This window comes from Lingula anatina, chromosome 2 (genome assembly GCF_051362555.1).
Source record: "Lingula anatina isolate TDL-2025a chromosome 2, LinAna3.0, whole genome shotgun sequence".
Taxonomy (NCBI): Eukaryota; Metazoa; Brachiopoda; class Lingulata; order Lingulida; family Lingulidae; genus Lingula; species Lingula anatina.
Window position 1 is genome coordinate 26,447,779 of NC_141768.1, and position 21,592 is coordinate 26,469,370.

The window sequence follows — 21,592 nt, forward strand, 5'->3', positions numbered from 1 at the left end:
GGTTAAAGTTCAATTGTGAACATGTGTTCATGTATTTCTTTTTCAGTATATCTGATTTTGAACATATTTTCCTTGACTTAAATATCATCAGCAAGACAACTGTTCTGTTTGACTTCCAACAAAACAATGTTTTTACCTTTATGCTATAATGACTAAAATGCATTTGTCTATGTCTCTTCAGTTCTCCAGCAATAGCTCAGATGACAGCAGCTCCTGTGACGACTCTGGCTTTGGGCGTCGTATGAGACCTGGAATACGTATGGGAACACTGCGTGAGGGAATCTATTACTCCAATGCTGTTGGTTCTACATCTGGAGAGGACTACACGTCCAGCAGTGAGCAGTCCTGTGACACTGTCATATACACGGGCGCCAATGGTCAGGCTTTGAGCGACCCAGATTTGACTGATAACGAGCGTCCCCCTGTGAGTGTTCCCATAATGCCAGGTGGAACAAGGATGCGCTTGCCAAGCGGTAGTGGGTCAGGCTCGGACAGTGAGGTGGGAGAAAGAAGGCCACTTAGTCGATCAGGAATAAAACTTGGTGCTTCAGCCTCAAGATTGCCTATAAAAAATGTGAACAAGTCTCCCAATTTGGCGGAGAAACAACCTGCAAGTACGAGTGAGGCCTCACCTCAGGCTGTACAGCTACCTCGCAAAATTCGTCCTCCAACGCCATCGAAACAGTCCTCAGAGGGGGCATCCTCCAGAAACCCTGGCCACAGGAATTGGCCCAAACCTCCAGCATTTCGTGAGGGCACAGATCATGGTGGAATCCAGGGGGAACAGTGGGTGGATGGGCCTGGTGCTGCCATCTATCCAGACACAGGGAGACAAGAACACTGGGTTGATGGGCCCAAGGCTTTCACTGTGATGACACAAAAAGAGAAAATAGACTCTGTCCGAGAGGACCAATCATCTAGAGCAGTAACCAGTAAGTCTACAACATCGAGGTCTCACATACCTGGGAGTAAGACTAGTTCTGGTGACTCGAGAGCTCACGTGAGCAAACTCAGAGCTCCCAGCAGTGGAGATAAAGAACGAGGGGGGCATCATGCTAATGTAAAAGAGAGAATTGCACAGGGACCTGGTTTGTGTGAGGAACCTTCTCTCTCTAGTGATACTGAAATCAATGGAAATGACAATGTAATCGAACAAGTGCCTGTGTTGCCTACACCCACACAGAAGTTTGGATCACCCCTCAAAAATCCTCGTTTAGAGCAAATTAAGGAGGAGAGGGTGACTGCCCCATGTGCCCATAGTGATGATAATGACAGTGCACATGCACACACACTAAGGCAAGTAGCCATGCAAACAAAAACTGAGGTGTGTGCTGTATCAAAGGATAATGTATATAACGTGTGTAGTAGACAACAGGAAAGTTGTCCCCAGGAAATTGTACCAGTCAAGCCATTTGTGAGAGACTGGGTTGAAAAACATAGCGGAAATACGGACAATGTGACTTCTTCCTCTCTGAAAGAAGAAGCTAATACTAGTACCAGCAATGGAACTGGAAGTGACTATGATAATGTAAAAAGAACCAAATCTCCTAAATCACAAAGATCGGGTCATTCGTCACCACGGACCCAGTCGCCAAGTCGTATTCCATTGCCTTCCTCATCATCATCAAGTAGATCATCAAAATTAGAGAAAGCTATCTTGCCGCCTCCTGCCAATCCATCTAGGAGAACAGCAGACTGGATACGGTCACTGAGCACAGACAAGGAGCCCGAGTCTACAGTGACAGCTGACAAGGAATCTTATGACAATGTTCCCAATGAGTCTGAGGCTGCTGAGACTTTTGAAATGGCGGCCCAGACTTCGGACAAAGCTTCTATTGATGAGGAATGTTTTATGGCACCGTGCACAATGGAGGATAAACAACTCCAAACGAGTCCTATTCCTTCAGATCAGTTATCTAATCACCAAAGTGAGACAGATTCTGAGGCGGCCAGTAACAATCAAGGGAACATGAGCAACCGGGAATCTATTTACGAACTTGAAGTAGAGGAACAGTTGGAAATGATGAGGCCAGGAGAAGTGTGGCGTATTGCTTTTGACACTTCAGACTATGACACTCTGAGTAATAAGTCCACACTGTTGGATGGTCACGAGGAACAAGTGAATGTAGACATTGAACACATACAGCCAGTGGAACATCAAGAACCAGTAGAACTTGTTGACCAAGTAAAAGAAGATGTTACCCCAATCATTGAAGTAGAAATCATTGATTTATTTGAAAACCAACAGCTACAGCCACAGACTGAAAAAGAGGTTGAAGAATCCAAAAATGAGAATGACACTGACAAAATATATGCTGAAAATGGCCATAGTAATAGGACAGAATCACAGGTTGTCCATAATGCTGACCAGAGTCCCCCATCTTCAGAAGATTCCGACAAATCTGGCAAGAGCCATATCCGCCCTGCTTATTTCCGACGTCCAGATGGTGCCTCTAATCCTAATTTGCATAAAGACCCTACAGCAGATGAGAAATCTCAGCATGAGGTGGTGGCCGCATCTGCTTCCACCGAGATCACCACACAAAAGTGCAATATAGTCACAGAGAGAATGGTCCCAGGGCAGTCTGCAGATGACAAAATCAAACCAGCCAGAGGCATCCCCAAACTGCAGAGTCGACTCCCTGTGAATAAAGCCTCCTCTTCCAGTTATGCCAAAAATAAACCTCCATTGCCAAATAAACCTTCGACAAATGCCACCAAATCGCCTAAACCACCCCCTCCAGCCAAACCCATACGGTCCAGTAGTTTGCCTCGTGGAACTATGTCACAGCCATCAACCCCAGCAAAGAGTGTCGCCCCTAAGGCTGGGGGTGGCGGTGGTGGACAGCAGGGTGGACGGTCAGTCAGTGTCCCTGCCAGTCCTGCTGCCACACCCAGTCCCAGCAGGAGCAGCAAGACCAGCAAACTGCCACAGAAACCCAGTTCCACCAGTAGCTCCACCAATAGCAGTCCCTCCAGATCAAGTGCCAGCCCCTCACGCTCACGAAGCAAGTCGCCCACCTCCAAACTTCCAACTAGTAAATCAAGGCTTCCACAGTCATCTAGCAAAGCCAGCATTCAGAGCAGTAAAGACTCTAAGATATCCCCCAAAGTAGCAAAAGCCAGTCCCAAGAAGGAAAAAGAGAGTAAATTGCCTGTCACCAAAGCAAGCAACAATAGGGTCACTGAGCTTGTGAAAACTCGAGAAGGTGATTCTGACAGTGGAAATGACAGCGGCATTGGTGACAAAAAGCTGTTGTCCCCTTACTCCACCCTGACCAAAGCAAGGACATCCAGCCACTCCAGCAGTGGACATGGGAGTGACAACAGTAGCAGCATTAGTGGAGTCGTCACCAAGAAGGAGCGTCTCCATGGTGGCACGAGCAGCGGCTACGAGAGCATGATAAGAGACAGCAGCGAGATCACGTGCACATCATCTTCAACACACGATTCGTCCAACGAAAGCTCAGCCAGTGGTTGGATAAGGGGCAACAGGATTTTCAAAAAGAGGACTGCATGTAAGTGTTACAGGATAAGTAAATAAAGTTGATAAGTAAATATGATACGCTGTATGTATATTCAGTTGTACTCTTCTCATAAAGATATATAACATATTAGATCTATTATTTTTTGTGGATAATGGTAAAGGGGTTCTTTATAAATAAGGATTAAATCTGTTTTTGAAATCATTTTTGAGTAACACGGTCTTCCAGGGTTCTTTTTTCTCTCTTTATTTTTTTCCTGATATTATTCCATGAGGTTACTTGTAACTCTATTCTATTCAATAGCACGTAGAAGCAAGTCTGCCCCAGCTCGCTCAGACAATTCCCCCAGCAGCTGTCCACAGAGCCCCAGCAGCCAACGTTGTGCCGCATCACCAAAAGCCTGGGTAGACACCCGGCAAGCAGAGGGCACACGTGATGAACCATTTGAGCTGAAAATGTACGATGTTGATGATGTGGAGAGAATGCAGAGAGCGCGATCACGGGAAACGTCAGAGGTAAAGAACTGTTCCAGAGTGTACATATTGTATTGATAAGAGTTATGAGAAATACACGTCTGCAGCATGATAATGAGCCCCACAACATTCTTCTCATTTGCACTCAGTTATTCACCAAATCCATTTGCTACAGACCTAGGCTACAGCCCAGCAGCAGCATAACACTTGGATTGCATGTACTTTCAATATTGTATTGTGACTGCATTTCTCAATTGGCTCAGTAAAGTGGTTTATATGACATTTGATTGAAAAATCAGCATTGCTGATGTAGTGTAACTTTCTTAACAGCATGGTCATTTAGTATCTCCCTAGCTGTCAGACCACTTGGCAGTTTGGATAGGCAATGAGTAGCAACCTTACATAGGTACCAGCTTGTCAACATGCTGTTGACTTCTTTCTTTCTAGCAACGAGAATTAGATGGCAGGCGGAAGAAAATACAGGGTCTTATGGATCGCCAGTCAGAGCTCAAACAAGAGCTGGCGAACACAAAAGATAAACTTATGGTAGATAAGAGTGCTTGGAGTTACGATTGTAAGTCTACCACATGCTGTCGTGTGCAATAAGTCTAGGTGAGCCAACTCCACATCATTGTGGCTTTTTATGTGGTGGTGGGATACACAGGTCTAGATGTTGTAGTTAGAATGGACTGAGATTTACATATACTTTGCACACATTAAGGAGCTGATTATTTTGAGTTGAACTTTATTTTTGAAAATTTTTTTTTCATTTCTGTATTGTTAGTGCTGTTGGTATGTGTGTGTATGCATAGTTAGATATTAACACAATGCTTCACTTCCCTGTTGCACTCATTTCTGACTTCTTAATGCACACTCCTTTCTGTTTGAAATCATATATTAGCATTGGTGTGAACACTTTAGTTTGAAATGTTAGCTTGTGTTTGAAGCATGATTGTAAATTGTTATTTCAGTTATCCAAAATTGAGTGAAATTATTTAGTTTTATGCTTTGCTGTTTTGGTCAGTTTTGTAAAGTGGTTTTACTTTAATCATCAGTCCATTCTCACTGCAATGTGGAAACTTTGGTAATTTTGGTAAAAGTTCAAACTTTTGAGTTCACTGTAGCCTTCTCAGTTTAAGCTTTTACCACATGTTGATTTACTAGGTGTTCTACTACTATATACCAATCTGTCTAGGTAGATACCTATACTTGTTGCACTTTATATATACATATAAATACATATTCTTTGATTGCACAGTACTCTTTATTATATATCAATACATTATGTAGAAACTAAGGGATTTGCCTTAAGCTAGATAGCTCTCACTTAAAACAGCTAATAGATTAAACATTAAAGTTCTTATTTACCTTAATTCTTGCATGAGTAGTTCATTCTGAAGACCTTTTTTGCATGTAATTAAAATATATATTACTTTGATTATGCCAGCAATATATAATTAGTTATATCCAATGTTATTGAATTTATCTAGGCCACTTGTACAAATGATAATGAGGTTTTAAGTAAATTTTCCAATACCATTTTGATGTGATGTCTTTAGATCTGATAAAATCTCTTGAATTTTTGAATTTGCTCTGTAAAAATGTGGGAAACAATTATGTTCAATGAAGAATGCCAAAAAAAATGAAAAGCCTAAAATTGCGACAAATATTCAAATCCTTTCTATCTATTTAATTTTAGTGTTCCTGGCCAGTGAAATGCAGAGGGACGATCCGCACTATTTGGAAGCACTGGAAAAAGAGACGTCTATCCTTGAAAAAAGAGTAGTAGCCTGCAAGTCGCACATCATGATGGTGACCTGCTTTGACATCCGGGGATGACTCCAATGAGATTGAAAATGACTTATCGAATTTTTTTTTCTTACATGAGGACAGGTTGAAAATTTTGTCGCAGAACGAAAAATTTTTGCCTTTGTTGCATATTTGAAATTTGAAATTGTATGTTATGAAACCAAGATACTAAAAGTTAGAGTGATTTATATTCAGTTATATTATGTGAAATTATTTTTTAAGAGCTGTCCTTTATGTAACTTTTTTTCCAATTATTTGTTATAAGCTGAGAGTAAGATAGGTGATCTTGATGATATTTGATTACAATTCGTCAGATCATTTTGTAACAGTAACCTTTTTTGTTTACATATGTTAAAGAAATTTTAAACTGAAAATGCTTAAAATTGAGATTTTTAAGCTGTTTTACATGCATTTCAGGTGTATTTCTTGATATGTTTGTGGGCTGTGAAAGAAGCCCTTTTTGTGTTATATTTTTGTACCAACAAGATGTTCAGTGCATCCAGATTTTAGGATGTTTAATTTTGTGCTTTAATTAGTAACTGTAATTTGGGAAAGAGGAGTTAAATTATTTGATAGAAAAAAGGATATCCCCTAAAAAAACTTTTTTTTAAGTTTTGTTTTTCTTATTATTTCAGTGGTAAATACTTTGCTAACCAGAGAGCTGGTGAAAACAAGTAAAAATTAATAAAAAATATATACTGTTATGATTTACATCATATCATTAAAGTGACAGAGAAACCTGTACATATTGTGTAATTACAAACTGATAATTTATATAAGTATATATATATATATATGTTAAGTGGGTGTATCATCCTTGGTGCCGTGTTGTTAACTGAAGGCCACGTATTGAAAACAGTAGTTGTCCTGTAGAGCCCAACTTTTTTGTACAAAGAGAAGTTGAAACTGCAACGTGCAAGTTTGATATTGTAATGCTAAGTTTTGTAATACCTCTTTAAAATATTGGTGCTTTAATGGAAAAAAGCCAGATACGTCAGTAAAAATGGAGGCTTCTTATCAAGGCCTGCAAAAACTGATGCGGGTTTTACACACATCCTATACCTTATATCAGTGCTGGTGCACTTCATTGACTTCCACATTGTGAAAATAGTCTTCTTTTTTTAGCCTGGATCCAGTTTAATTAAGGATCTTAAAGTAAATTATTTAGCCGACTTAGCAGTCAGATGTAGTAACTTTTTGATAAAAGTTGTTCTTGTGTTGGCTTTGAAGTAGCCGTGTATTACTAACTGTTCAGCAGATGAGCTGAAACTTGACTGTATTTATGTTCACCTGTATACTGTCATATGATGATTATGTGTATATTGTTCTTGATTATGATCATACATGCATATTTACATGAAAAATAAACAATTGATGGGATATCAGTTCAAAGAAAATAAGTTTGTTTTGTGATTTTTAATAGCTTACTTTAGAGATGCTCATATTTTATGCCTCCTGTTGTTATTTCAAATAGGATTTTTTAAGAGTAAATATATTCATTTTACCTGTTTATGTATGAAAGGATCATCTGTATTTGGGCATTTCTCAAATGTATAAGTGCTAGCTTTTAAGGGGGGGGTATTTTACATTCTATTCTTAAGTTACAATGAAGTAAATTCTTGGTGGGATGTGCGGTGATCAGGCATTGGGGGTGAACGGAGGTGAAATGGTACATAGACTGACAGACCAGACATTACTTACTGCATTTTTGTGTCAGCATACCATGCACTGCCACTTAGATGAATAATAAAGCCGCCAAATATATGCCAGAGACTAATATATCAGACAAAGACTCGGGAGGAGGTCAATCTTTTGCTAAAACAAGTGTTAAGATTCTTATAAGTCTTTTTTTTTAACAAAGAAGAAAAAGACTCTGAGCCTCAAAGAAAATTGTAAAATAAAACATCTTTTAGTGGAAAAAAAGCGGTCAGGCTGGAATAAAAAATGTCCCCTTCCTTCTTTCTTGATAATATTCTTAATCCCCAAGTGACATGAAGAGAAGAGCATTTGCAGGATGTACATTCTGCATTACTGGGAACACCTAGGTGATAAATATAAAATTTTGAGTCTGTAACATAAGCATTGTCATAATGGAAACGAGGATAACTACAGTGGGAAATCTTCACCATTTTACAGGCTGTATTGTGCTAGTTGTGCTTGGTTGAGCTATTCACGGGTTGAAGGGAAATCTTATCAGTTTTTTAATCAATGATTTGACGGCTTTAAACATCTTTTTTCCTTGAAACTGATCCCTGATAATGGTATTACTAAACAGCATTTCACCAATAAATAACATAAATAACATTTATTGGCCTTGCAGAAACCATTATGCAAACCAGTAGACTTTAAATAAGATTTAATGAAACAACGCGCCGAACATTTTCTCTCAAAATTTTCAAAGCAAGAGAAACTTGTTATAATACAAATAAATACCAATTCTTTAAATTATTTTGCTCAGTTTCAATGTGTTTTATTTGTGCATAAAAAAATTAAAAATATTAATTCTGTAGAGCTTACTTACGGAAAACTGCCTAGGGATGTAACATACAAGGCAGTTCATTAAACGTGTGGAACTTTGAAACGTTTTCCTTTAAAAATGCCCATCTATGTTTCAAGAAGTAGAAAGAAAAAAATAAATATCAATAACCTAACGGTTACGCTGTACCGTAAACTTGAATGAAATTCCTGTCTTTTCTATCACAATCCCGCCCCAGTTCGTTCATTCTACCTATAAAAACTGATTTATATGCCCAGTCATTCAATATCAAGCGTGTTGAATTTGAAAATGCGTTTTTATTTTTGTTGTTTTTGTGTATGATATTAGGATTTTATCAACCCCTTATCCTCTTTTCGAGACGGAAATGTGCCTTCTCATAAACCAGACGATAATTTAAACCGAAGCGTCCGCACGGAAAGTAGGTGACCTCTTCATCATTATGTAAATCAGGTGAGCGTTTTGGTGACAGGTACTCAGATAGGACCGAGGTCAGTAGAAGATGGAGAAGAAGGATATCCCACGCCATATTATATGCTACTGCAACATGTAGGCCGAAAAGATGGCCCTGAAACCGGCAGCAGTATTTCGTAAGTTCCGTACAGATGTATTGTAGCATTTCTTAGTTTTGCATTGACGATGTTTTCCAGAAAAAATGCACTCTAGGCATAATGACATCTAACTGACGTGAAGGATAATTTCTCTTAGCTTTCCCTCAGTGCCTTTGGGTACCCTTTTGTTTCTGATATCATTAGCTTTCCATGAGGGTTAAATATGAATATATATATTTGTGTAATTTTAAAGCTGAATTGCGATTTGTTAATTGTAACGCAAAGGATACTGACACCAATTACATTCTGCTCCAAAACGCATAGCAAATTTAAAGTCGAAAAAGATTAGCTTCTTTTTTATGAAACTTCTCATAGAAATTTAATCCATCCTAAGCGTCTGCCCTGCATGATGCTGGTTTGCTTCTTTTGGAAATTGTATGTTACTTTGTCGTAGTACAGTGCTCTATTTGATCACGATGTTACATGTATGAGGGTAAATTATGTATTTTTGGGGTCGGGATTGATATATGTACCCGTCCCTTTTCGAACCCGGGACGTTAGATTTGAAGTTATCATTTAACAGAAATAATGTATGTATAAAAATGATAAAGTTATTGTTTTAATTTTTTTCATTTATTCATTTCCAAGCAAAGAAATGTTTTCTATTTGTCACTGAAAATGTGCTTGGGCAAATCCGAATCTTGACACCTCGCTGTGAACTTGGTGATGCAATCTTATTCATTTTAAATGATGTTGACTTCTGGAAAAGAGATTGCAACCGCATTACGTAAAATGCATAAAGGAAACTTAATTACATTTATCGTTTGTTCAGAAAAAGATGAAGAGATGTGAATCTATAAAAGACACTGTTAATAAAACGTATAACGCCTTAGAAATCTCAACATTATGTAGCGGACAAAATGTGCCCACGTTACTTCAGAATTGTCCACATGTACTATAACGATATTTTATGAGTACGGCACTGTGGCTGTGAATAAACTTCCTCTGGTTCTCTGGTTAATTCTGGTGTCAACTAGCAGGCTAAGGTGTAAACTATGCATATTTTTTTCAGGACCAGACACGGGTGTCGTGCAGCGTGGGGCCTGTGGCGGAGGGGGCTACTGACTGTGAGCGGTGCAGTGGTTTGTTTACAAACAAGAGGGGTCAATGTGATCAAGTACTGACAGTAAGAAAAAAGCTTTTCAACAGTAAATCTTTGTGCCATTGGGAGTTATATCAGTGTGTCTGCTGCCCATGGGGATAGGAAATATTCCATTAAATTTGCTTCTTGCAGTTTTGCAGGCATTTCTTAGTGTGGCCGTCAATGGGAAATTATTTGGTGGTTTCTTCTGTGATGTATAGCGATAACACATAGCATGCGTAATTACGATCCGCAAAAGAAATGGGTTGTCTTTTCATATGATTTTAAGCAAGACATTTCTAAATGACTTCTGCATATTTTGACGCACAGGTATTCAGATTGGAAAGTAATTTTTTCAATTTTAACTGAATCTGGATTTCCTCGTATTTATATATTATTATTATTATTATTATTATTATTATTATTATTATTATTATTATTATTATTATTAACTTGATGGAGGTCTGCATTCCAGGAGTATTCTCCAAGTATATTATTCATTCATTTTGGATCATGTTTAACATAAGACAGCCCCGACTTGCCTATATTTTGGATAAGCCAATGCGTGCTTAAATCACTCTATCCTGTGTGATATATCATTTCATTAGTAAAAATTTAACAGCCTGTTAGTTTAACTAAAAAATTGCTAAAAATAATTTTCTCATTTCAGAAACCTACCGAGGTACAGCTCAACATGCGCCTACTAGCAGCCTTACCTTTGGTTCACATTCAGGAACTCTACGCCTATTCAGGCATTTATTTTATGAGAATTGAATAAATATATTTGTCTGGGATTTTTTTATTTTGATATGAAAAATCATAGTAATAGATACAAAAGGAGTATGAAGATATAAATATAATAACTGTTTCAGCAGTTTCAAATTCAATATACCTAATATAACCCGTAAATATTGCCCTTGGTATTGCTTTGGCGATTTGCTTTGGTACATGAAAATATTTGAAAGTGGAATGGTTCAAAAGCTTGGCATACGTACCTGGTATTAAAAACGATAGTTTTTGAGTACTTAAAAATCTTAATTCTGCTGCAAGGCTGTAGGTGAACCAAAAGATTTTCTATAAACACACATTCTTAAAGTGTAATTACAAACCCGCTTTTTGAAGTTTAATTTTGTTTCTAAATTTTGTTCCATGTCATTATATTTTCAATGTACTTGAGAACAAATTTGTCCATCATCCGGATTATCATTTCCTCACTTTTTAATGTAATTCGTAGCTTTCTATAGGACTTTTTTTGCTACGGCCAATTTGACTATCTAAACACTTGTATATATATATAATTGAAATACAAATCTGAATAAAATGATCAAGTAAAAAGATTCTGCTGCTTTTTTAGTAAATGACATTGGCTGTTCCAGGAATTGGGCCCTTTTATTGTGATGATATAGAACTGATCACATGCCTTCGAGTCCTATTTTTTAAAAAATTGTTTGTTTATTTCTGATTAAATAATGTATTTGCAAACCAATTTTGAATAACAAGTACAGTAGTCCTATGCAGTAATACTCTTCCAATCTTTAATCGTCTCACTTATCACCCCTAAAATGTAATTGACTGGCCCCATCCGTCATCCCTCAAAATCGAATGGACTCCTCCCACCTGTCACCCCTCAAAATCAAAATGAACTCTCCCCACCTGTCACCCCTCAAAATCAAAATGGACTCGCCCCACCTGTCACCCCTCAAAATTAAAATGGACTCGCCCCACCTGTCACCCCTTAAATTTGAATGGACTCGTCCCACCTGTCACCCCTCAAAATCAAAATGGACCCTTCCCACCTGTCACCCCTTTAATTTGAATGGACTCGCCCCACCTGTCACCCCTTGAAAACAATGGAATCTTCCCACCTGTCATCCCTTAAAATTGAATGTTATCGACCCACCTGTCACCCCTCAAAAGCAAAATGGACTCACCCCACGCGTCAGCCCTCAAAAACTTTATGGACTCAACTCATCCGTCACCCCTCTATTTTAAGAGTACTAGACCCACCTGCCTTCCCTCAAAAACAAATGGACTCACCCAACCAAATAGATAACATTGTTCTTAAAATCCAGAGTACAGCAATGCTACTACATTCACTTATGTATCTATAAAATCAAACTGAAAACGTCCTCAAAAAGTATTTATTCAGGCAAAAAGCATTGTCTTACACAAATGTCACAGTGCAGTTGCAAATGATAATATAGAATTTTTTCTACAATGTACATCATCTAAATTATAATAAATAATTGTACTTGAATTTCAACTTGCAATGTGGTGAAATGCAACTTTACATTTAGATTCGAAAGTTGTGATATGTAAGCACTTTGAGATCATATTATGGCTTTTCATATTATACTGTAGCTTTATATAATGAAACATGGCATAACATAAGAAAATTGAAGAGAAACTGGTTGGTCAAGTGAAATCAAATCAAGTTTTATCATAAAATTTATTTCATTATTTATATCGATCAATCCTTATGGCATAATTTGATAATGAAAATAATTGATGTCTGATTTTAAGGAAAATGAAACACGATCAATCTTAGTGCAGTATGCAGAAAATTTAATGTAAAAGCTATCAGTTTGAAAATCATGAACGATTGTCAACATGTAACTTTTGCATGTCCATGTCCGTGTCCTGTTCCAAAATACGGAAGACTAGGGCAGCTTCTATCAGTCGTATGTGCATTTTGCAGTATCTTGGTAGAGGAAACAGCAGTGTTCTGAAATATGAAAATAACATACGTTAATGGCATAATTAAATATCCCAATAACATTTAAACTTAGCTTAGGTAAAATGATAATGGAAGAGGCATGCAGTTCAAGATCCAAAATTCACCGATATTTCGCAAATTTCAACAGTTGTCGTACAGCCATTTCTATTATACTACGAGAATGACATGGAAAAAATACGACCCATATTATTGGAAAGCGTTCTCAAAGTAAAGGTTTAAACGAATACGTATAATTCCATCCAGGAACAGAATATATTACTGAACTAAGTAAAGAGTTTACAGAAGGCAAATGACATAATGCATAATTTAGTTTTCTCGTGAACAATTAACAGATCTAATAATGAACGGTACAACAGCACTCTTGTACAACATGTAAAAGAAAGGTTATTATAAAAACCGGAAAACGTCCTACGGATGCCAGGAATATTTTGTGTCATCACGGAAACATACAAATTTCTCCCTGACGTATCTGCTTCAGTTGCAAAAATGAATACTAATTCTCTTTAAATCAAGCAAGATTTTCCAGCTAATAACCTTCTTACTGCATGATAGATCAACTAAAATTGTTCCAAAATACTAATTTGTTCAGGTTTCAAATTTACAGGTACGCACAGAAATTCGGTTGTAATTTGGCTGAATCTGGACACCAAAAAATGATATATAATATGACAACTTTCTTCATATTTTTATGCCTCTTTTGACAGTGTTTTTTTCTCGATGTTGTTAACGGAAAACTTTTCCAAAATCCAGTGAACCCCCAGACTAACAAGTAGTCAAGGCTGAGTGAAAATATAAGGATTTTATTTCTTGGTAATTTGAACTCGAAGAAATACGGAAATTTTGTAAGAAACGTCTTTAAATAGCGCAAAGAACATCTCGATCATTATAAACGACACAGTGTCCAGTGTGATTTCGAATTAATACATGCTTCTGACAGACACTTACATACAAGTTGTATGAAACTCACAAAACCGGAAAAGTACTCGCATGCCAATGACAATGGAGATAGCCATACCAATTACCATATACTGGTCTAAAACTATCGAGTTACGCAAAATAAACTTTACGTGTTTCTCTTCCTGTACGCCTTTGGTACTTGCCTGCTGAAAAGATGGTACTCACAAGACAAATTTGTTCCAATGAATGAAATATTCGGCCTTGCGACTTCACCACACCTATCCTGCGTCCTCTTCTTACACGGCCCAGCTGTGAAGTGACTGATCTGGATGACAGCTCACACTGCGCTGAACGCCTTATTATTATGTAAATTACACCAGGTATGACGAATTTTGATTGGCTGTTGCTGTTGACATTATTCTCACAAGAAGGGCGAATCTATGCAATTTTTCAGACTGATTACTTTTTTAAAAATATTTTGTGAGCTCCCGATTGATACTGATTATTTAATCAATCATTCATAATTGTACAAAAATCGATCATCGCAGAATGCACCAACCCTATCACTGAGCCAATTCAATTCTTTCGGGAGGTTATTGGGTCACCTTTTTATTTTCATGGTAATGCAATTGTTTGGGATATTTTGAGTGAAATAAATGAAATAACCATAACCGATACCATGTTCAAGGGAGGATCCAGGATTATTTGAATGGGGTCCGCCGATGCGAAGCCCCCCCCCCCCCCCCGCCCCCCCCCCCCCCCCCCCCCTAAATCCGTCACTGAGTAGTGGAATAGAGAGATTTGTTGCGTTTATAATAAGAAAACTGTTCCTATAGTTGGCTACAAAAATTTCCCAGGATTGGGATCATTTATACGCCGTTTAGGAAAACGCAAAAACGGGAAATGGACTTCATTTGTTATCGTTTGTCCGTTAAATGTTTTTGTAGGACTAATATTAATCATAGCCTTTTGATTTCCATGTTTTCAAAATCACTTGAACCATCAAGAAACCCAATTTTCAGGAAGTAATGGGTATCCTGAAAAGGATTCCATGAATTTTTAGACCGTCAACTTTAATCAGTTCTGCTCAAAAAGATAGTGAACAATTAATAATTCTTAAACAAAATCTAAAGATTTTAAAATTAAAATTATAGGATTTATCATTTTATCTGTTACAATAAAGCCCAGTTTAAAATGCAATCAGTACAGTCATGTACTGATTTATCTACTCTCTAGACAGAAGCCATGAATAACTGATAATTAAATGAGTTGTGTTAGCTGTGATTTAAAACAATTGTGATACTTTTTTTCTCAACTGTATTGGATGAGATGAACACATTCATAGTTGACTGCAGCTTTTTTATTTACATAAACACTTCATCACTACATTTGTAAAGCAAACTTTAATGGATGATAAATGCGAACCATTTCACATTAAACACATTATGTATGTAAATAAATTTTTCCATAAAAGAAAATTTACCTCGTATCTGAAAAATGCAGTGCAAATAAAATTATTTAAAAAGTTGGACGGTATATCTGAAAAAGTTTCTGGATAAACAGAATATTTTAGTATCACAGAATCAACAAAAAAAAGTACAGCATGAGCAAGTCATTTGCCATCTTTTTTTCTTTTTTTTTTTTAATCTTCAGTTGAATAATTAAACACTAATATTTTCTCTGAATGTATATATATATTTTTTGTACACGATGCTCAGATAAATACATCACTGAATATTTACAATTCTTTTCCACCTAAAATCACAATGTTTCCAAGTCTGGTATCTCACAAGAAAACTCAATCAAAGGATTATTGTCATCATATTATCAAAAGTACACTGGGATTTTTACAGGTTTACTTAGTAAGTGCCCCAGGTTTATTTCTCATTGTGGTATAGCTCACACCATTCCTGGCTTGGCATACATGGGCAGGTGGTAATAGTTATAATGCATAAAGCTCAGAAGTCTGGTCTCCACAGCCCTCTTGATGCCACTGGTGGCAAACTCTTCCAGCAGGTTTTTCCTCTGGGCATTGTTCAGCTGCAGGTCTTCTTCAATCAGCGAGCGGACCTTCTCTTCCAGAGCCTCGATGTTGTCAGCCTGGCGGAAATATAATACAAAGGATGGAGTTAAGATATCTGATTTTCCCCAGTGTTTTTTTCCTTAATCAACAATTCAGAGAAAATGGGAAATTGCACAATTAGATTAGCTATGTAGAATTCATCAAACTGGATCCGTTCAGTTTTTGTTTTTGACAGATTCGTTAATTATTAATTTAAATTCTCATCATGGAACATGATTTCTCTCACGTAACATGACTAGTGTTCAGTGTTTTTTTTTTCTTCAGAGAACCAGTACTAAGTAACCTTTCTTGCTTTTGTCCACATGACATACATGTTAATCAAATAGATACGCACATGTTAATTAAATATGTACACCTTGTAAGACACCCCAAAGGAAAATGGGGACAATGCTTAAACTACTTACTGGCCGAGAGATGAGGAGTTCTCTGACCTCTTCCCTGAAGTCATTAAACCTGTCGTGGAATATTGCCAGGCACCATGTCTCACGGAAGTAGCTGAAAGGGCAGGAGACACCATTAAGCTTTAATAACCTCCTCACAGGAAAACTTTGTTTGATCTAATGACATCTTACAAAGCTGACCTAAGGGCAGCAAGTTCACAACCTGTATAAGACTGGACACTGAATAAATGATGTCACACCTAAATGGCACTACTGCATGTGGACCCCATGTTTGACAAATAATTCAAATGGAAAATTGGTTTTCGAAAGCTGCCTACCTTTTTTTTTCAGTCTTTTGACGAGGTATCAAAAACAAGAAGTATTTGTCTTAAAAATTATCTCTATTCTCTGTGGCAACAACAGCTCAATTAGGTATTTTAACAGCATCTAATTGTTTGTAAAATGGTCTGGGACCCAAATTTTGTGAAGTTGACTTTACATATTTGGCTATCTCTCTCTCTCTCTCTCTTTCCCCCCCCCCCCTTCCATAAGAAAAAATCTTAATTAATTAGATCCCATGGGATGTAAACTGGGTGTCTGGTGACATCACTTAGTCTATATCCAGTTTTGGTTTCCTTGTGTCTTCCTCCCTTGAGAATACCTAACATCAGTGACTTTTTACTTTGATGAATTGTCCTCGAATGTTTTTCTTGGAAATTGTGAATACCACTGAATAAAACTGTGAGTCACTCTACCTGTAGAAATCCTTGATAAGACCCTCCTGGAATCTAGATATTAAGTTGTTGAGGAACCTTTCATGAAGACCGTACAGACAGATTAGATTGCTGCTGTCAAGGGGCTGAAGAAAAACAATCACATAAGGTTATTTAGTCACCACATATGTCTACTTAGATAAAAATAAACTGCACTCGAATTTACAAATGCAACAATTCTGAAGGCGTGAATTGATTGTGTTGATAATCTTGGATATTTTTAAAGCAATAACCCCTCGATCGTAAAATGTTTAATATCATAAAACCAATTAATCTAATACCAATTAAAATGTCTGCATAAAGACAGGTGTACATTTTATTCCATTCTAATAAAGAACTATTTCAAAAGAAGCTCATGATGTAGAACAAACATTTGCATTTTAGAATTAACTTCGAAATGCTATTGGTCTAGATGCCCTGCTCTCTAAGGGACATTGCAATTGACAGGCAATAATTCAAAAGTACATCAATAAGATGAAGCCAAAAATAATGAAGATCAGTAGCAATGAATCTCTCACCTTCTTGGAAAGGCAGGTGATAGTTTCTGCCTTTCTATACTGGTTGAAATGAAGGCGGAAATAGTCTGGATTTCCACCTGGAGTTCCCAATATAAGCTCCCAACCCTAGAATCATAATGGCATACATATGTACTTATACTGCATTCAGTCATTCAGTTCTTTTCAAGATGGCGTAATTCGCAACTGATGGGTTTTTAGATCACTTTTTAAAATTCCATATCTACTTTTTATCAATTCGGTAGCATATTTATCAAAACTGTTTTTAAATACTACTCATGCATGATAAATGTGTAATGAATATTCATAAGGCAATTGTTTTAATTAAAAAAAAAAAACAAACAGAAGGAACAGCTTTCACAAATCAAGTTATTTTGCTTTACGTCATACTTACATAATCTGCCTGGGATTTCTGGACTTCTAGCTGGACTTTCAGGCTGGGCTTGCCAACATGGAGGTAGTAATAGCCACCTGAGACAAGAAATATTCAGAACTTTCTGTCGAGAAGATAATATATTTTAAAGCTCTAATTCTACTGTAATATTTAGTAGAAGACCACTAGCCAACACAGAATACAAGTAAAGTGAATGTTCTGAAATATATATTTTATATGGTTTAAATGTTCACAAACAAAGACTAATACCAGATGATTAAGTTGGTAACTAACCTTAAAAAAACTCCTGGTTTCAAAAATTTTATCAGTATACATGATATATTGGGTCCAATAAGAAAAGTTTCTGTGCAGAAGAGAAGTTTTCTAATTGGTTTGACTTGGTAAAAGTAGGTAGATAGGGTGTAAAGGCAGAATAAAAGTGGACTGGGGAGGGGGCACATGAACAGCACTTGACACGTTTCCTCCTTCAAAGTTTTTCAATGCACAGTAGTGCTACATTCAGACAAAAAGAAAAGGTCAACCATTTTTACTCATAAACCCCTTTCTATCCCACCAACCCACCTATATCCTGGATGTCCCAGTGGGGTGTACTAACCTGGCAGCTCAGCCTCCTGTATCTTTGGCATGGTGTACATAGGGATGAGGTTGATTTCCTCTGCTGGGGGTTCGACCTCAGGCTCTAGGGTGGGGTCAAACAGACTCAGCATCGTGTTGGCAAGCTAGAATATAAGAATGGAAGAGAACTTGTTACTGTGACAGGAACTTAGAGGACATTTAGAACAGAAGATCCAAGGATCTACTGATCCATGGATCAAATATGGCGGACCCTCCATGAAAGAGGACCCGACTAATCCACTGACGATCTCCTGCCTCCACATGCGCAATCCTTGCAGGGATCTAGCAATCATTAAACCTCGGAGCTATGATTTAATCCATTAAATGGTGTGTGTGTGGAGAGATGCCATATTTGTAGGATCCGCCATATTTGATCCGTGGATCAGAAGATCCTCAGATCTATTCTGAATGGCCTTTTACAGTGAGAAAAGTACATGAAGGTTAAGGAGTTGTTTAAGCATCTTAGAATTTAATTCTAAAGAAAGATGGAATAACTTTAAAATGATTTCTTTAAACCTAATCAGTAGTACATGTACATCCTATTAGAAGACTATTTCTGTTACAGTACTCTTGCAATATGTACCCTTACAATACTTCAAACTTTTCAATTACCCTCAATGACTAGAAACTATGATAAATAGCTGTGATATGAAGAAAAAACCCATACTCTAGGTAAAATAAAATTCAGCAATATACTACAAAGCAAATGTATTTACCCATCACTTCAAAGGCCTGGTAATTTTGACTGATGATAATCTTTCATTACTTGATTACCTTATTAACCCACTTCTATCACTTAACTTGTGGTTAGTTTTTCCATTCATTCCTTTGTTTAGTTACTCCTTCCATCCTTCCTTCCTTCATTCAACATAATAAAGTTGGAACTAATTAGTCCGTTTATTTGCAGATGCTGTACTCTAGGGATAGGGCATTTGGGGCATATGTTCCTTCTCTGCCTCAGTCTCCACCTCCTCTCTACCCCCCCCCCCCACCTACATGTTAAACACATACACTTGCCCAAAAATAATGAAGAATATACTAGCTCTTGAACACAGTCAATACTCTTTTCTATGTAGAAGTACTCGAATAACTGAGAAAGTATAAATAGGCACTTAACAAGGGACACCTGATATCTCTACCACCACCAGAGTATGTAAAGATACACCTATTCTGTATATGATGATAGGTTTGTATTGATATGTCCTGCATTTCAAACCAGTTGAGTACCATGTAAGAGTTGCTTACACCATATTGGCAATTTATTTCAGTGTGTAAAACATATGTCGATGACATGCAAAATCTCAGAAGTAAAATGTTTGCATTTCTACCCCTAATGCTAGTGTGTACACTAACACTTATATTACGGTAACCATACATGTATGGCAGCACTGAGTATCTAATGTAAATGGCACCAATGAGCATCTCTTGCGTATAGTACCACTGAGTACCACTAGTGTATGGCATAACTGAACACCTCTTATACATGTATGGTACCACTGAGTACCTCTTGTGTACAGTTCTACTGAGTATCTCCTGTTTATGATACCATTAGTACCACTTGCTTACAGCACCACTTATGTATGGTACCATAGCGCACCTCTTGTACATGGTACCACTAAGTACCACTGGAGTGTGGCACCACTAAACACCCCTCTACATGGTACAACCCTCTTGTTTATGGTACTACTAAACACCACTTGTGTACAGCACCACAGTACCACTTAGTACCACTTGTGTATAGCAGCACCAATGAGTATCTCATGTATATGGTACCAATGAGCACCGCATATGTGTAGCACCACACTGTATGTATATAGTACCACTGAGTACTTCATGAGTTTGGTACCAAAATGTTTATGGTCCTACTAAGTACTTCTTGTTAATTGGACATCAGTGTCCTTCATGTGTGTGGTGCCAGTAAGAAAATCTTGTGTAAAGTATCAATAAAATAGTTGAGGGACACCTGCAGGTGAAAAAGACGCATGATCGATGTACTGGAATATTGGGTATGTCATCAATTAATGTGAGAGCATTTAATGACTAAAACAACTTATAGAGTGATCAATAACTGCCACTTAGTGACTTAGTGACACTGTTATATGTCATCAAAGGATTACAAAGTCAAAATATAACCAGGAAATGGGAGGGTTTTCTATTAGGGTATTGGTATCCAATAATAAGTGGAAAACAGGAAAGATGTTAATAGGAAAATGATGAAATTTCCTCTTTTTATTTGTGAAGCAGACCAATCATAACACTTGGTGTACCATCTGTGCCAAGGAATTTTTTCTACCTAATAGCATTTGATAGATAATATCTATAATTGAAAAAACTGACAGAGTGTATAAAATACATGCGTTTTTCTCCTAAATTAATATCCTTTCACAGTATTTGTTTGTACAGCACTTGTTTTATGAAGCACGAGATAAACTGTTTTCGGCAGAATTAAAAAAAGTACAGGATATTTGTCATTATCTATTTCAAGTTCTTGCAATAATGTGTTTTGCTCTTAATTTCAGTACATTCATTTATAACTTATATCCCTGTGGCATAAGGAGAAAAACCAGTTAATCGACAAACTACAAACAATAACATAGAAATATGATGAACAAATAGCAAAACTATGTCTTTGACATGTTATATGGAACACATTCTGTGGTTAGAGTCATTCTGAAAAGAAAATACATGGCATGATGTAGAGGAATGTTAGTCAGGTAGATCATTTCCCTTCCCTACAGCAAGACTCAAACTTTGCCAAACTTGTTGGTTTGTCATGCCTGGCATGTCCATGTAAAGTATGCCACATATATAAGCAGACTTACAGCCTCAGAACGTTTGATTTTTTCTACATGCATCTTTTTTTTTTCACAAACATAACTTTGGAGCTATCAAAAATTTTTAACGTTCCTTATTTAGAACAAGCAATTCCTGCCAAAATCACATCAAAAGAAATCAAAATTAAGAGCTCATCAATAGAAAAAAAATGTCACTCCCACCACATACAACCTAATGATTATAGCCATACTGAAAATAAATGTTCATATTGCTGATGGGACAATTTGCTTGACATCTGTTAATGTCACAGCTTAATGTGATGCATTGCTTTGCAAACACACGGTCATTTCTGAGCTGTACTCTGAATCATCAATCTGACATTGAGAACTTGTAACAATAAATTATTCCGTTTTTGTTGTGTTAAATCATTGAAAAAAATACTAGTACAATGCCATGCATTGCCTTAAGGT

General features: G+C 37.1%; 2 protein-coding genes and 2 long non-coding RNA genes across 17 annotated transcripts in view; 2 read left to right on the forward strand and 2 right to left on the reverse strand.

The window, feature by feature from the left end:
• The window catches only part of LOC106167019 (uncharacterized), a 104,519-nt gene extending 98,078 nt beyond the window's left edge, over window positions 1-6,441 (forward strand). For 12 of the 14 annotated variants that reach the window (XM_087003881.1, XM_087003877.1, XM_087003878.1 and 9 more), the window contains 4 exons: window positions 182-3,518; window positions 3,789-4,000; window positions 4,406-4,532; window positions 5,658-6,441. In XM_087003881.1, the coding sequence (XP_086860007.1) occupies window positions 182-3,518; window positions 3,789-4,000; window positions 4,406-4,532; window positions 5,658-5,797 (3,816 nt within the window). In that variant the 3' untranslated portion in view covers window positions 5,798-6,441. Of the gene's footprint in view, window positions 1-181; window positions 3,519-3,788; window positions 4,001-4,405; window positions 4,571-5,657 lie in introns of all 14 variants that reach the window. The other 2 variants (XM_087003879.1, XM_087003880.1) reach the window with 2 other exon arrangements.
• Window positions 6,442-8,694: 2,253 nt separating this feature from the next.
• LOC106167020 (uncharacterized) lies at window positions 8,695-11,290 on the forward strand. Its single transcript, XR_001238883.2, has 3 exons — window positions 8,695-8,851; window positions 9,885-9,998; window positions 10,624-11,290. It is a non-coding gene; the product is annotated as an uncharacterized LOC106167020 (long non-coding RNA).
• Window positions 11,291-12,080: 790 nt separating this feature from the next.
• On the reverse strand, window positions 12,081-14,194 carry LOC147763505 (uncharacterized). The gene is made up of 2 exons (XR_015332774.1): window positions 13,813-14,194; window positions 12,081-12,678 (listed from the first exon to the last, which is right to left on the reverse strand). It is a non-coding gene; the product is annotated as an uncharacterized LOC147763505 (long non-coding RNA).
• Window positions 14,195-14,929: 735 nt separating this feature from the next.
• Window positions 14,930-21,592, reverse strand: part of LOC106158842 (cilia- and flagella-associated protein 61) — a 30,256-nt gene continuing 23,593 nt past the window's right edge. Inside the window, exons 25-30 of the mRNA XM_013534945.3 lie at window positions 18,328-18,451; window positions 17,733-17,809; window positions 17,342-17,446; window positions 16,806-16,909; window positions 16,075-16,165; window positions 14,930-15,687 (exon numbers count right to left, since the gene is read on the reverse strand). Coding sequence (XP_013390399.1) covers window positions 15,487-15,687; window positions 16,075-16,165; window positions 16,806-16,909; window positions 17,342-17,446; window positions 17,733-17,809; window positions 18,328-18,451 — 702 coding nt within the window. The 3' untranslated portion in view covers window positions 14,930-15,486. The remainder of the gene's footprint in view (window positions 15,688-16,074; window positions 16,166-16,805; window positions 16,910-17,341; window positions 17,447-17,732; window positions 17,810-18,327; window positions 18,452-21,592) is intronic.